The sequence below is a fragment of the Syngnathoides biaculeatus genome, chromosome 2 (genome assembly GCF_019802595.1).
Source record: "Syngnathoides biaculeatus isolate LvHL_M chromosome 2, ASM1980259v1, whole genome shotgun sequence".
NCBI lineage: Eukaryota > Metazoa > Chordata > Actinopteri > Syngnathiformes > Syngnathidae > Syngnathoides > Syngnathoides biaculeatus.
In genome coordinates, this window is record NC_084641.1 from 5,081,772 (window position 1) to 5,095,811 (window position 14,040).

General features: G+C 44.0%; 1 protein-coding gene across 4 annotated transcripts in view; it reads left to right on the forward strand.

Annotated features, from left to right (window-relative positions):
- Positions 1-14,040, forward strand: part of mical1 (microtubule associated monooxygenase, calponin and LIM domain containing 1) — a 34,752-nt gene that overhangs the window by 16,867 nt on the left and 3,845 nt on the right. For all 4 annotated transcript variants that reach the window (XR_009796202.1, XM_061828361.1, XM_061828371.1 and 1 more), the window contains exons 10-21: positions 440-566; positions 1,108-1,186; positions 1,294-1,438; positions 1,513-1,703; positions 4,778-4,890; positions 5,011-5,076; positions 6,299-6,527; positions 7,119-7,183; positions 7,749-8,538; positions 11,153-11,262; positions 11,321-11,434; positions 12,997-13,090. Coding sequence is in view for 3 of the 4 variants with exons in the window: in XM_061828361.1 (XP_061684345.1) it covers positions 440-566; positions 1,108-1,186; positions 1,294-1,438; positions 1,513-1,703; positions 4,778-4,890; positions 5,011-5,076; positions 6,299-6,527; positions 7,119-7,183; positions 7,749-8,538; positions 11,153-11,262; positions 11,321-11,434; positions 12,997-13,090 (2,123 nt within the window). In the remaining variant the exon portion in view is untranslated. The remainder of the gene's footprint in view (positions 1-439; positions 567-1,107; positions 1,187-1,293; positions 1,439-1,512; positions 1,704-4,777; positions 4,891-5,010; positions 5,077-6,298; positions 6,528-7,118; positions 7,184-7,748; positions 8,539-11,152; positions 11,263-11,320; positions 11,435-12,996; positions 13,091-14,040) is intronic.

A 14,040-nucleotide genomic window follows, 5' to 3' on the forward strand; every position in this document is an offset into this window, starting at 1 on the left:
TCCCTTCAAAAAGTAATTTATTCATTCAAATACTTTTTGTCCCCTCAAAATAAAAAAAAAAAACATTCTTGCAAATCCCCCCTCCCACATTTCCCCACACTCTAAAACAATACAAAATTAAGTCTGACATTTCCCCCTCCCCCAGAGATTGAGGAGTAGTTTTTGTCTCTAAAAATACAACTACATTACTTAGATTACATTTCTTAATGTAGCTTCAAAAATTAAAATTTTTAAATAGTCTTTCAAACGACAAAAGTTGACTCCTTGACTCCACCGACCATTGCTCACAATTTTTTATTTTTTTGGGAAGGTTGGTTTTGGCTTCCTGTGTGAAATATGGTGTAAAGTTAGTGTTACATCATGACATGCGGCCCTTCACATTTCCCCTCATCTGCGTTTATCTCTTCGATATCTGCTTCTGCTTCTCTAAAATGTCTAGAGAAAGCATTTACCAGGTCCTGTCGCAAACCACACCGGAGAACACCTGCAAGAAATACGCCACCTATAGCATCGACCCTAAAACGCGCTACCTGAGGGTCAACCTGACCTCCATCCAGAGCAGCCAGGTCAGCCACGTTTTGCCCTCAGTGACACATGGACCTCACTACCAATGTTGCACTTTTCAGTCTCATTGTTGCTTTGAATACCTCAAAAAGTCTGAAGAAACAACAAACAACCAAAAGACGTTAAACCTTTTTTTTACCGTTTTTCAATTACTGCACTCGCATACGCTAAATGACAGTTTGGAAAGTTATATTGTCAATGGTTTATAGAATTAAGCAACTTAAACGTAGCCGTGTAAATAAAATTTGAATGTTGTATTACTGAATTATGAGTTTAGATTTTGATTTTTACAACATGACTATTGTAGACACGCCTATTATTTTCATAAATTTGAGTGTATTGTACATGACTAACCCAGTTTATGAATGATTAAAGTAAGAATTGAATAAGTAGAGCTCGATAAATTTGGTTCACTTCTTCCAACTTGTTTTGAATATATAAACTGTGCTCAAGGATATTTGCTTCTTACTTCATTCATCACATGATTTTTGTAGTAGTATTTACTTATATTGCAATGGTGTCTTAATTGTGACTTGTCCCCAGGTGCAGCACCTTTACAACGTTGATAAATGTAATCCGTCAACCAAGAAACAGAATAACAGACGGGCATACACACGTCAAGGTGGGCAGGCGTCAGCCATATCCTTGTGCCATCACTTTAACTTGATATTAGGTACAACCAGACTAAGGTAGCGTATTAATGGATTGTTTATGACATGTTTTTTTTAGATTCTTTTGGTTCTGAGGAGTTGTTGAAATGGTGCCGGAAACATACAGTGGGTTACAACAATGTGGATGTGAAAGATTTCACCAATTCCTGGAAGTCCGGGCTGGCTCTCTGCGCTTTGATCCACCGCTTCAGACCTCTGCTCATGTGAGTCACTTGCTGGGTCTCTCGCAATGTGGTGGCGATATTGAACATCAAAGGGCTTCTTAACCCTCACGCAGTGACATGAGCACCTTGAACGCGTCGGCTTGCGTCCGCAATCAACAACTGGCCTTCAGCATCTTGGAGAAGGAGCTGGGCATCCCGCCTGTCATGTCTGCCGCTGACTTTGCCAACGGGGGGCAGATTGACAAGTTGTCTATGGTCCTCTACCTCACGCAGATCAAAAATGCCTTCACGGTGCCAACACCAGGTAAGAGGGAGAGTTGTGAATACTGTATTTTCCGCACTATAAGGCGCACCGAATTATAAGGCACACCTTCAATGAATAGCCTATTTTAAAACTTTTTTCATTTACAAGGTGCACCACATTATAAGGCGCATAGAAGAGACGCTACAGAAGAGGCTAGGGTTACATTATGCATGCATTAGATTGAGCTGCACTAAAGGGTCAGTATTGATCCATATGTAAGGCAGACCGGATTGTAAGGCGCACCGTCAACTTTTGTGAAAATTAAAGGCTTTTAGGTGCGCCTTATAGTGCAGAAAATACGGTACCTTAATTTCTTGCTGGATGAACCCGCGTTTCCATGTGGCTCTGAGCGCCAAATTGAAGCATGTTACCGCAACGTACGTTTCAAAAGTAGACAGTCCATGTGTCCTGCAATTCAGGACTTTCAGGACTAACACCAACCTTCCTGAGGATTATCTGATAAATGAATCATATCACAGCATGAGTCAACATTTCATGAAGTTTAGCCTTTGAAGCGCCTTTATTCTCACATCTTGGTGATGAAAACTATCAACACGATTCCATTGGAAACTTTGCTTGTTGGAATGACCGCAATTTTATCATCATCAGTATCATCATTCCTGTCATTACAATATCATTCTTGTCGTCATGATCATCAGTATCATCATCTGTCTGATAAAACAGATGCGCATATTATTCCTGAAATATCGATCCCACCGATACCAGTTCTTCACGCTTTAGAATTTCTTCTCACGTCAAAATATCAAGACTTTTATTTGCACAGTAACGTAGAGTAGATCATGAATATGAACATAAAGCTGGGCCCACACTGCGCAAAGTGCTTAAATTGCTTGCTCGCCCCCACGCAATGAGGAATTGGGTATATGGATGCCCTACACGGAGAACCTGATATCGGATTTGTCACATTCATCAAACCATAACAGGATAAATTAATACTTAAGGAAAAAGCGGGTTGCTACAGAAAGTGGATGTGGGGCAGAATTAAAGATCGCTTCCCTTAATTTGAATGTAACCGGTGAATGTAAGATTTTAGCCATGATCCCTGCTTTTTCATCCACAGGCACATTAGAATTTATAAATATTGTGTAGTATTGTTATAAAACACAATAATTGGCATTTACAATATGACAGTCTTGGGGCAGCAGGGCTGCCGTTCTGTCTTGCTGGCCTTAAACCGAGCAACGTATTTTTAGCATGAGTGAAATCTTATATGCATTTCAAATGCCTGTAATCTGTGCCATCACAAGGGTGGCCACCGGCAAATCTTGGCAAATCCGACGGCCGCCTCATTGTCAACTCATGAGAACAGTTCCCAAACCACTACACTATTAAATCGGGTTCAGTCGGGTGATTCGGTGTGCGGCAGACTTAACTCGTCTATGAGCTCGTCTAAATGATGTGCAGTTACAGGAAACTACTTTCTCAGTGCATCATGCATGAGGCAGTCACTGTGTCTCAGTCTGGAGACAAAATGGCAGAGCAGAAAGCAAGGCTTTTAAACATATTTTTCTGTCACAGGCCGCTTTGTTGGGACGGGCGTTATGATAGGGAAACCATTTAAAGCTTAAATGTCATATTGTCACAGAGCAACAAATTGTAACATAAATTTTGAAATAAAAAGTCATGGATGGCCAAGTAACAAAAAGGGGTTTGGTTAAAAAAAAAAAAAAGTTTTTACAACCTTTCATTATTTATTGCATAAGGGTGGCAGTGGATCAGTAGGTAGAGCTGGTTATCCAGTGACCCAAGGCACACCAGTTTGAATCCCGGCTCTGACTGCCCACATATCGGTGTTCTTGGGCGAGACACTAGCAGCACCGCCCCTTGGTGGGTGAATGTGAGACTTTGAAAAGCGCTTTGGGCACTGTCATAGATAAAGCACTATAGAAGTGCAATCCATTTACCATGACTCTTAGAAATTTGAGTCCAGATTTGAGCAACAATCAAGAAAGTTGATACACATGATTTTTTTTCCACGGGTCATGTATTGTGAAGCTATGGGCCGGATCTGGCCACCGGCCCTTTGTTTTCAAACCTGCGGCATAACCCAAGTAACACGCTGAGCTCTTACGGCCCTTGGAACAGCCGAGATTCGGTTTTTGATGGAAAGTGGTTATGGCAACACAACATTGGTCGGGTAGAATGTGAGGAAGCCTGCGTTGTTCATGTGCTGTGGCTAGAGAGGGAGAAAATGGGGTTTGCTGTTGTAATAGTTCCAGTTAATAATTTTTCTTTTCCTTTCGGCATGTCCCATTAGGGGTCGAAGTACTAACGCTGGCCAAACCCGCTTATCTTCTGAGATCTGACGAGATCGGGCGTTCTCAGGGTAGCACGGCTGTAAGCTTCCAGTTAATAATTACGCTTATGAAATGCCTTAACAAATAGATGACTAACTCTATATGTGAGATTTTTTTTTTTTAAATAGATATTTTATCTATAAAGTACATCACTGATTATTGAAAATGAATGTACTTTACTTTGACTGTTAAATTAGTATTCTATCCATCTCAAGATGAAAATCCTTATGTTTGTCTGTACATGAGAAGAGAGGAACTAATAATGTGCAAAGACAGAACAATATTTGCTGCCCCTTATTCTCTGTTCAGTCGCCAAAACGAGCGTTGAGGGGGCTCTGTCTCTTTAAGAAATGATGACCCACAATTCCTTGAGCTCAGGCGCTGCGTTCAGCTGCGTCTACAGCCAGCGTTTTCCGTGCAGCACTCCAGTGAGACAGCGACGGCTTGAGCGTCTACGCTCCCCTAGATTGTGTTTCGGCAGCATGACCGGCACAGCCGGTGTGAATCATTCCAGCCGCGGCTGAGGCCAGATGGGCGCGCCGAACGCCCTCCCTTCGCGGGGGGTGGCCAGCTGGCCATCAGTGTCCACAGGGAGACCATTTGTGAGAAAAGCGTGAATCGCCACCGGAAGATTTAACGCTGTCCTCAGGTGTGCGGTGCCGCGAGTAGGCCGACCCCTGAACGGGCTGCGAAATGATACGAAAGGCAGCGCGACCCTCGCATCACACCTTCCTGTTTCTCGTGGCTGCTTTTCAGCTCCAGAGCCCAAAGGCTTCCTGACTTCGTCCAAGTCTCTGCCTCTCTCGCGGACGCGCTCGGCCGTCTTCTTCCTCAGCACGCTAAAGCGGAACTCTCTTCAGAGACGCAAGGTAAGCACACCCACAGCAGACGAGATTCGTCTGAACAGGAAACCGCTGAGTCCTTCAGGTGCTAGGTTTAAATTGGTCCTGAATCCTGAACGCATGTTTGATGGTTGATTTCATCTTCAGGAGAAAGAGGCAGCTGAAAAGGTGGAAAAAAGAGAAAACGTGAAAAGGATGGGAGAGGAGGACTGCGTAAGTTTTTATTCACTAATCTTATTTTGCTTTGGGAGCTTCCTCAACTAAAAGAGCTCATACAAACTACATCTGCCAACATGATGGTCTAACCTTACTGACAAAAGTAGCTGCATGAAACATTATTTTCCTTTTTTTTTTTTTTTTTTATCCGTCCTTTTGAGCCGCTTATCTTCACAAGAGTCGCAAGAGTGCTGGAGCGAATACCAGCTATCTCCGGACAGGAGGCAGGGTACGCCCTGAACTGGTTGCTAGCCAGTCACAGGGCACATAGAGACAGACATCCATTCGCACTCACATTCACACCTGCGAGCAATTTAGACTCTTCAATTAACATACCATGCATGGTAGCCGCACACATGATCTGTAATCAAATACAGTGCACCCCAGCCTCTGGCTAGGAGGCGTGATGGCAAGTAAGATGCTTTTATGTATTACTCAGAAGTACCGTGGTGTTTGCATTGCGTATTTATTCCTTTCCTCTCTATTCTGTTGAGTAACTTATCAATTTTTTTTGTCATTTATGACATTCTTCTATGAGCTCTGTGAAGTTAAAGTCATGTTTTCAGTCTGCGCTTGCATTAATCCCAAAGGTGTTTTATTGGGTCGAAGGTAGGTTTTTCTGCAGGCCTGTTAACCTAATCGACACCAAACTTTTTCTTCCGTGTGTTTATGAACCTCGCTTTGTGTACTGGTGTAAAAGACATATTGCAAAAGGAAGGGGTCATCCCCAATCTTGTTACCTGTACAAATTCTCTTATGCTGAATCACTGGGAGTTCTTTTCACTGGAACTCAAGACATTTGGATATTCCAAATATTGTGGGAACAGTTTGGAAATGGCCCTTTCCTCTTCCTACATGACTGCGTCATTGTAGAAAGCAAGGTCCATAGCAATAAAGATACTTTATTCTGGCTCACTTTGTATGATTAAAATATAGTAACAGTGGCATGGGCAATCCCCTTCTTATTCCACTTGATTATTGTGATACATTCTTCACAGTTCAATGAAGTCTTATATGGCACCTGAAAGCGTTTCTCAATGAGAACACCAGGAGTCAGTCGATGACGATAATTGGTTTGTGATTGTGCAGTCAGGCATACTCGGCCATGTGGGTGGGCGTGCGGTAGGCCTTAAAGCCAATGCACGAGTTTGGCTGATGTTAAATGTTCTTTTTCTGGTGCTGATTAGCTTCCATCCGTGTTCTGACCCCCCTCCCTCAGGTGGCTCCGCTCATCCCTCATGATCCCAACCCCCCGGCGGAACGTCTCCAGCCTGAGCCCGTTTGCCTGCCGCAGGCCGACAGCGAGTCCTGCTACTTCTGCGGCGGCAGAGTCTACGTGCTGGAGCGGATCAGCGCCGAGAGCAAGTTCTTCCATCGCGGGTGCTTCACCTGCCATCGCTGTGGCGCCACGCTGCGACTTGGAGACTACGCCTTTCATCAGGCCACAGGTGACTGCCGCGATGCCTCACAAGACTTCCTGTACACATTTGGATGGAATACATTGCTGGCTATGGGATGCACATAGCCTTCCTTCAGCCGAGACTAGAATTTGGAAAACAATTAATTATTTTACCCCTTCCACAAGCGTCAGACGCATTGAAAAAAAAAACAAATTTGAAATAGTGGAAATAGAGTACAGTGTGTATAATATAACATGGCAAGCAAGGTCTTCATAATTTTTTTTTTTTTTTTTTTTTGAGGACTTTCTACAATGACGGGGTCAGACTAGCGGGTGGCAGCATCTGGGAACGCTCACAAGCATCCCCTCTACTAACTGAGCTGCAAGTTTGAGAACACTATATTAATATATATGAAGAACGTAAGCTAACCATAATAAACATGTCTTCCTTGATTATAGTTTTTGTGAAACATTTTCTCATCACCTAAAGAGTAATAAAAATATTTTCCTGTTAGAATGAAATAATGATTTTTCCCCACACCAATTGGACATTTTTTTAAGAGGTTGTCTTTGTCAGTTACTCAGATGATATAAAATGGATACAACTGACGACAATTTAATTTTTCAACTGTCCCGTCAGGGAGATTTTACTGCGAGCTTCACTCAGAAGGGCTGGAAGACACGCCTCCAATATCGTCTCTGAAGGTGGGTCACAGCTGAACGCAACGCTTGCAAAGTGCTCCGTTTTTTTTCTTACCTGGTCAGCCGCGGGATTGGTGTCTTTCAGCTGAGTCGACAAAAAGTCATTTTCTTGTCCTGTTCCTTGAGGGCAATGAATGCTCCAGATTTCACAATTTTGTCATTTGCAACTGGCGGCACATTTGCTGACGGCCGGCCAAGAATGGACTGTTGTCAGGGGCCCCGACATCCCTCCTTTCCCAATTTTTTTGGTTGGAAGCAGGAGTGACGCAGTGGTCCTGGATATTAGGTTGCAGGGTCCTCCGTTTGTTCCAGGGCTCAAACCTAGAATCCCACTTCTGACACCAAGTTTGTTTTGAAAACATTTTCAGGAGTCAATCTTGTCTTTTGAATGAAATTTAGTCATTTTGGGTTCCATCACTTCTTTTTTATCTCCTCCCCCCCCCCCCCACTGAACTGCCTCGGTTGTTCTACTATTCTGATTGACCTGTTTCCTTCTTGCCGCACATGCAGTGACTGATTGTGGAAGGCATGACACTTTCTTTTTTCTCAATGCATTTTCTCACTATAGGACAGGAAACGAAATGATGCCGGAATGGCCGTTCTCAGCCTTTCCAGCGAGGTATACGCGCCATCCCCATCTGATGATGAAGACGACCACACGGTAGACTGTCTTCCGCCAAGAATGCTGTCTTCTGCCAGACGCAACAGCAAAGAAGAACCTCCTTCCGATGATGACCGGCATATGTGTGTTGAGCAAAGTGACAGACAACCGCTGGCCCCCGCCTCCTATCCTCTCCCCAAGCCCCGCCTATCTCGGCAGACTGCGCCCAACCCACAGCCCTCTCCTCCAGATGTGAAGCCACGCACAGTACATCATCCAATCGCCTCCAGTCCTAAAGTCAGTCCACCTCACACACCTGTGCGCACGATGCCCCAGGCCGCGCCCCGAGCTGCACCCCGGGCCGCACCACAGGTCGCACCCCAGGCCACGCCTCCCAAACAGCCTCTGCGCAAACTGAAGTTGAGCGATGAGGAGAAGAACCAGCTAGTGAATCTTCTAACCTTCCCCGCTGACTCAGACTCCGAGACCCCTGGTGGCTCTTCGTCCTGCTCCTCTTCCTCTGTGACGGCGAGAGGGCAGAGTCCTCCCAAAGCGGAGGATGGACAAGAAGAGGAGGGCTACTGGAGTGGCGGTGCTGCTGCTCATGTCCGGGAAAAGAGGAACAGGCGCTGCTTCCGGAGAAAGGAGATGCCCGCTGGGCAGCCCAGAGTGCGATCCAAGTTCTCCCCCTGGAATCTTTCTTCGCCGAGAATCAGCAGAGACTCACGACTCAGTGTTCATCAGCCTGGGCGAGTGGGTGAGTAAACGTCCATGTGAGCTCTCGTGAAAGCTTGTGACCATTATTGTTATGTAAAATCTCTGCCTCCAAACGTCACTGTGATCATTTTTCCACATGAACTGTTCTGCCGGCGTACGTGCAAATATGTTTACGGAATTTAAGATGGAAAATCGCCAAAGTTTGGGATAATTTCACACTTAAGAAGTTTAAGTGCTATGTATCTCCTGAAAACGGTTTTGAACAGTTAACTAATTCATTGTAGCTTACCATTGCTGTTGGTACCTTTGAGAGCGTGTTGTGATCCCTCGCAGCTCATCAAAGATGAACACAGTTGCTGCTACACTCACTTCATTGAAAAGATGTCAAAAATATAAACATGCAAGCACAACTTTTATACACATGCTGCTACAGATGCCACCTCTTTAAAGCTGCAGACCCTCAGTCACAGATACTACAGTATAAAACATGAGGATGGTGGACAGAAAACACACCTGCGCCTTGTGCTGGGTCATGTACTGCGAAATGATCAATTTTGGTTACTCCTCGATATGGAAAAAGGTGATCATTGGTTTCATTTTCTATACTTTCACTCTCTGTGAGACACTAACAAAGAAGAGATGATACCAGCAAACCACAAATAGTCCCCTCAAAAGGACACCTCTGTCATTTGTAAACAATCTTAGTTTTTAAAATGTGCATGAAAGCTGCTCACACCAAAACAGCCATCTTCATGTAAAATCATCTGCAGATGAAGCACATTATCGGGTGCAACGCATACCACATCAAAGAGAAGCATGGCTCCATACCACTTCTCTAAAGTAAGGAAAACAATGCTGCAGAGGACATAGTAATCACGGTAGCCCTGGAAGCTCTTCTTTTTTTCTGTTCACGGTATTAATGGAGCAGTAAAATGACAAGGTAGTTTGCTTATCACGGACAAGAGAAAATGGTTCACCGGGATTTGTCTACGTTAGCATCAGTACCTACTAGCTAGCATTGTTGTGCAAGAAATCATACAAGTAGTTTGACAGTGGGCTAGTCGTTGTTTGAAATAATTGTGTGAGAAAGTTGTTTGCACAGTGTGGCATTCTCCAGAATTGGTCTTGTATTTCTTTTTTTAATTCTCTTTATTCACAAATCAGTGCATCGTATTCAGCGAACATGCTACATTTCTTCTTGTTTACTTGGGCATGTTTAAATTCATTGCTGCCACATAAGGGCTAAATGATGAACACCAACAACAGGGGCAAACCGTAAAGTGTATGGAATGTGTCATTTCTAACGCAAATCATCTTATCTAGATGATTGTGTTGATAGTGGATGATGATGGAAGATAGAGTTTGACTTAGTCTGCGAACTTTGACCTAGTTTCTCTTGCCTGCAAAACGGCTAATTTCTTGGGCGGACCTCTGATGTCACAAAATCTGGGATGGGTTGTTTTGGAACAACGATAAAATGGACGATAAGTCTTTTGTATTCACGCCGAAGAAAAACCCATTCGTTTCGAGAATTCCTCAGTGATTGTAAGATAAAACCAATCCGTAAAAATTATATATTATTTTATTTTATTATTAAAACTGTCCCAAACAAATATGAGTGTTCATCTGAGATGACACGCTGTGGTGATCCCTAATGGGACAACCCGAAAGAGAGCAGCATTATATTATTACTTATTTGTGAAAATATACCAACATGGACTACGTTATTGGTTTCTGTATGTTTTGGTGCAATAATAAGGATTTTACACACAAAGTAGTCGTCGCGTACCAAATCACTAAATACACGGCGTTTGTATAATTTCAAAACAAGACCGAAAACCTGTTATATAGATATATACTCAGAATATCGAAGCCTTTACTATTTATCAGTTTATGACTGACTAAACCAAAAAAGAACTTTGCAAACGCTTGCCAGTTGATATTTCCAACACAAGGCATATCCTCCACGATGGGTCTGACTACTGTGTCGGCATTTTTATCGCAAGCTACTTCGTCTGAATTCGAACGTGTGTGCTGTCTAACTGGCTCAAATCGATAACCTTTAACGCCTTCGTCTTTTTCACCGTTTTGGTGGGACCCTTCAGAATAATGTTCATTGCTGCAATTATCGGAAAATTCATCGGCATTCTTAGTGTATTCCTACGGGATCCATGTTGTCACAACGTCCTACGTCTCGCCCCTGATCAGCTGTTTACGCTTCGTTTTTCCAGCAAATCCAGCAACGTGCGATCATTTGTTGGAAATAATCGAAAAATGTTTCCTTCATAACAGATTTAAGATTCGTATTCAGCATAAAAACTGTATAATATTAGCAAAAAGGTGCATTGCGGTCCTTCCATTTCCTTGAAAAAATCCATCCATTTTCAAATAAATACTAAGGCCATGATTTAACATAGCTCAATAATTTTTTGATCATATTTTGAAATACCTTCCAAGGAAAAGTAATTTCTTTGTGGCATTTATAATTAAGTAAACCTTCTGCTTTATAGTTTAAATCAATTTGGTCTTGCTCGGTTTTATATATTTCTAAACAATATAAAAACCTTGGTCGTATTGATGTAAAATTTAAACTAATTAAAACTACCTATATCTCACGTGTAAATTTTGAAATGTGATTGGGGTTTTAATTACAGAGACCACCTTCAGACAGGTTGCTGGCGCCTCGGAAGAGGCCGTCAACGGAGACGAGGATGATGACGATGAGCCGTTCAAACAAGAAGACTTTGACTTCTTGGACGAGAAGGCAAGGAGGACATTTGAACTGCCACAGTTGACACGGGCTCATCACGATGGCTTTGCAGTTTCAGACACTAGTGGCCAACACGGCCGAGGCGGAGAAGTTGGAACTGATGAAGATGAGGACGTTGGAGCGGCGAGCCAAGATGAGCGAGTTACAGCGACTCCGCCAAGCTCAGGTGAGCGTGATACACTCGTGTCTGTCATGTTCTTGTCAATTCTAGCACAGTGATTCTCAAAAGCCTGGGAGTGCTACGTGAAGGCCCAAGAAAGTAAAGTTCCAAATTATCTTCAACAACTGTTTTTAACTAATCCACTGCTGTCAATTTTTATACTTGTTTACTGCCACCAGCAAATATATTATATAAACACACACGTGGATTTGATGGGCTTTTAATCGCAAACGACTCACAAAGGGCTTCTTCACAGGCCCCTATTTTGCAGTGATTGACGACGTCCCCTCATCTATACTCCCCAAATCCCATTTGGAGAACAAATAATCCGTTAATGAGGGCTAGTCCCCCTTCTAGGAAGACCACAATGGATGTTGAGTGGACAACATCTAACACATAGTCTGCTGCTGGAAAATATTCATTACCATAGGAAAATGCTGCTGAAGGTGCCACGAGGGAGATGCCTTCTGTCGTTCTGCCTCAGGACCTGCCCCTGTTGGTCAGAGCAGAATCCTTCATGGGAGGGGTGCCCAGTATGTCAATCGCAATCAACAAGGTCGCCTTGATAGATCACGTGCTGTCATTTTATCTCATTTTGGAGGGCGGGAAGAAGGGGAGGTGGGGCACACCAATTTTAAACGGGAAATCCTGTGCTTTGCATGAACAATGTATCCAATAGGTCATGTAATATGTACTCTATCTTGACAATGTGATGTTAAATCCTCTCTCATTTAATAGTGTTTTGAGAAGATTTTCGGCTAACACTCGACCCGCTGATTGAGCTCTCTCGTCAAACTCCGTGTCATTCCTGTCCGAAGAACCCTCCGAATATTCAACATTTAGAGCCACAGTTTCAAATCTGTATGGAAGTATTCATCTGTCTTCCCGATCAACCGATACTGCTATTTCTTCATCAGATGAGGATAAATCCGATAAATCAGCGTTGGGCACAATGTAATCGAGCCTTTGGTGCGGCACCTTACACGTCACATCCGCGCACGTAAGTCACGTGACTCCTGAAAATGGCAGCACCCCAGAAAATTCGGAATTGTCGAAAAAAATATTGAATGAGAGAGGATTTAACATCACATTGTCAAAATACAGTACATATTACATGACCTATTGGATACGTTGTTCATGCAAAGTACTGGATTTGCCCTTTAAGGCAAAGTCTGATGCCAATGTGACTTCGAGCTCAGTGTCTGTGTGTATCTGAGTAACAGATGACCCAAGCTGTGCTATTTTTGTTGTCATGTTACGAAACAAGAATTCCCGCTCTCGTGAACCGGGAGTTCCGTGATGGTCCCTGGAGAATTTTTGCCTTAAGGAAAAAGCAGAACTCACATTTTAGCAACCCTACTTATTTTTCACGAGTCTGTGGTTTCCGATTTTCTGAGGTTCTGCGAAGGTAACAGGACATATGTAAGGGAACTGAGGGAGATGGACGTTGGGGAAAACGACCAAGTATTTTTTTTTTTTTTTTTTTTTTTAGACTACTTGAAGTTGTCACACCACTGCTCTTGTTTGCTGACATGGAGGTGTTTTTTTTTCCCATTTGTTTCTCACAGTCAATCCAGAGACGACTAGAAGAGATCGAGGTGACCTTCAGAGACTTGGAGCAGAAAGGCGTCGTGCTCGAACAAAGGCTACAAGGGGAAGCTCGTAAGAACCTAGCCGACTTGACACATTTAAATGTGCAATAATCACACTCAAGCAAATTTTTTTCTGTGTATACCCCACCTTGAATTGTCAGCTCATCATGGGTTTTGTGTTGCCCAGTGATCCTAGGAGTGACGTTTTCTGGGGCTTTATATCCCTGATGGTGTCAGCCATGGCAAACAGGTCCTAGCTGAGGGACCAGACAAAGCACAGCTCCAAACATCCTTATGATTACAAACAATTCAGGAAAATGTTTTCCCTTGCCTGGATCGGGTCACCGGAGGCCCCCTCAGGTGGCAGACCTGGAAATTGGGCTCAAAGACGAGCGCCTGGTCAGGCCTACACCCATTGGGCCTGGCCAGGCACAGCCCTAAAGGGTGAGATGGGCCCTCCAGGGAGTTTGGCAATGCGATCCCTGGCTACAGAAGTCGCCACTAGGGACTTGGGACGTCACCTCTTTGGCTGGGAAAGGAGCCCAAGCTGGTGTCTGACGTCGAGAAGTTCCAACTAGATGCATGTATCAGAGCTCGCCTCTCCACACATAGCTTAGGCTCTACTACCAGTACCCTCTCGGGAGGGGTTGGACTATCTTCCACTCTGGAGTCCCCCACGGTGAGTGGCGCAGAGCAGGTGTGGATTTACTTATTGGCTCCCGGCTCGGAGCCTGTACATTGGAAGAGAGGATAGCTTCCCTTCCGCCTTCGGGTGTGGGGGACAGTTCCGTGTTTGTGCCAATGCATCAAACAGTAGTTCAGAGTACCCACACTTTTTGGATTCCTTGAAGGGGGTGTTGGAGAGCACAACTGCTGGAGCACTTCAATACTCGCGTGGGGAATGAAAGGAAGACCTGGAGGAGTGTGATTGGAAAGAAGTGTTGTTGGCCCGCTATGGTGGTGCGCTGTGCCAGTGGTTGTCAAGTGTCGTCACAACCGGGACTCATGTTTTCCAAATTC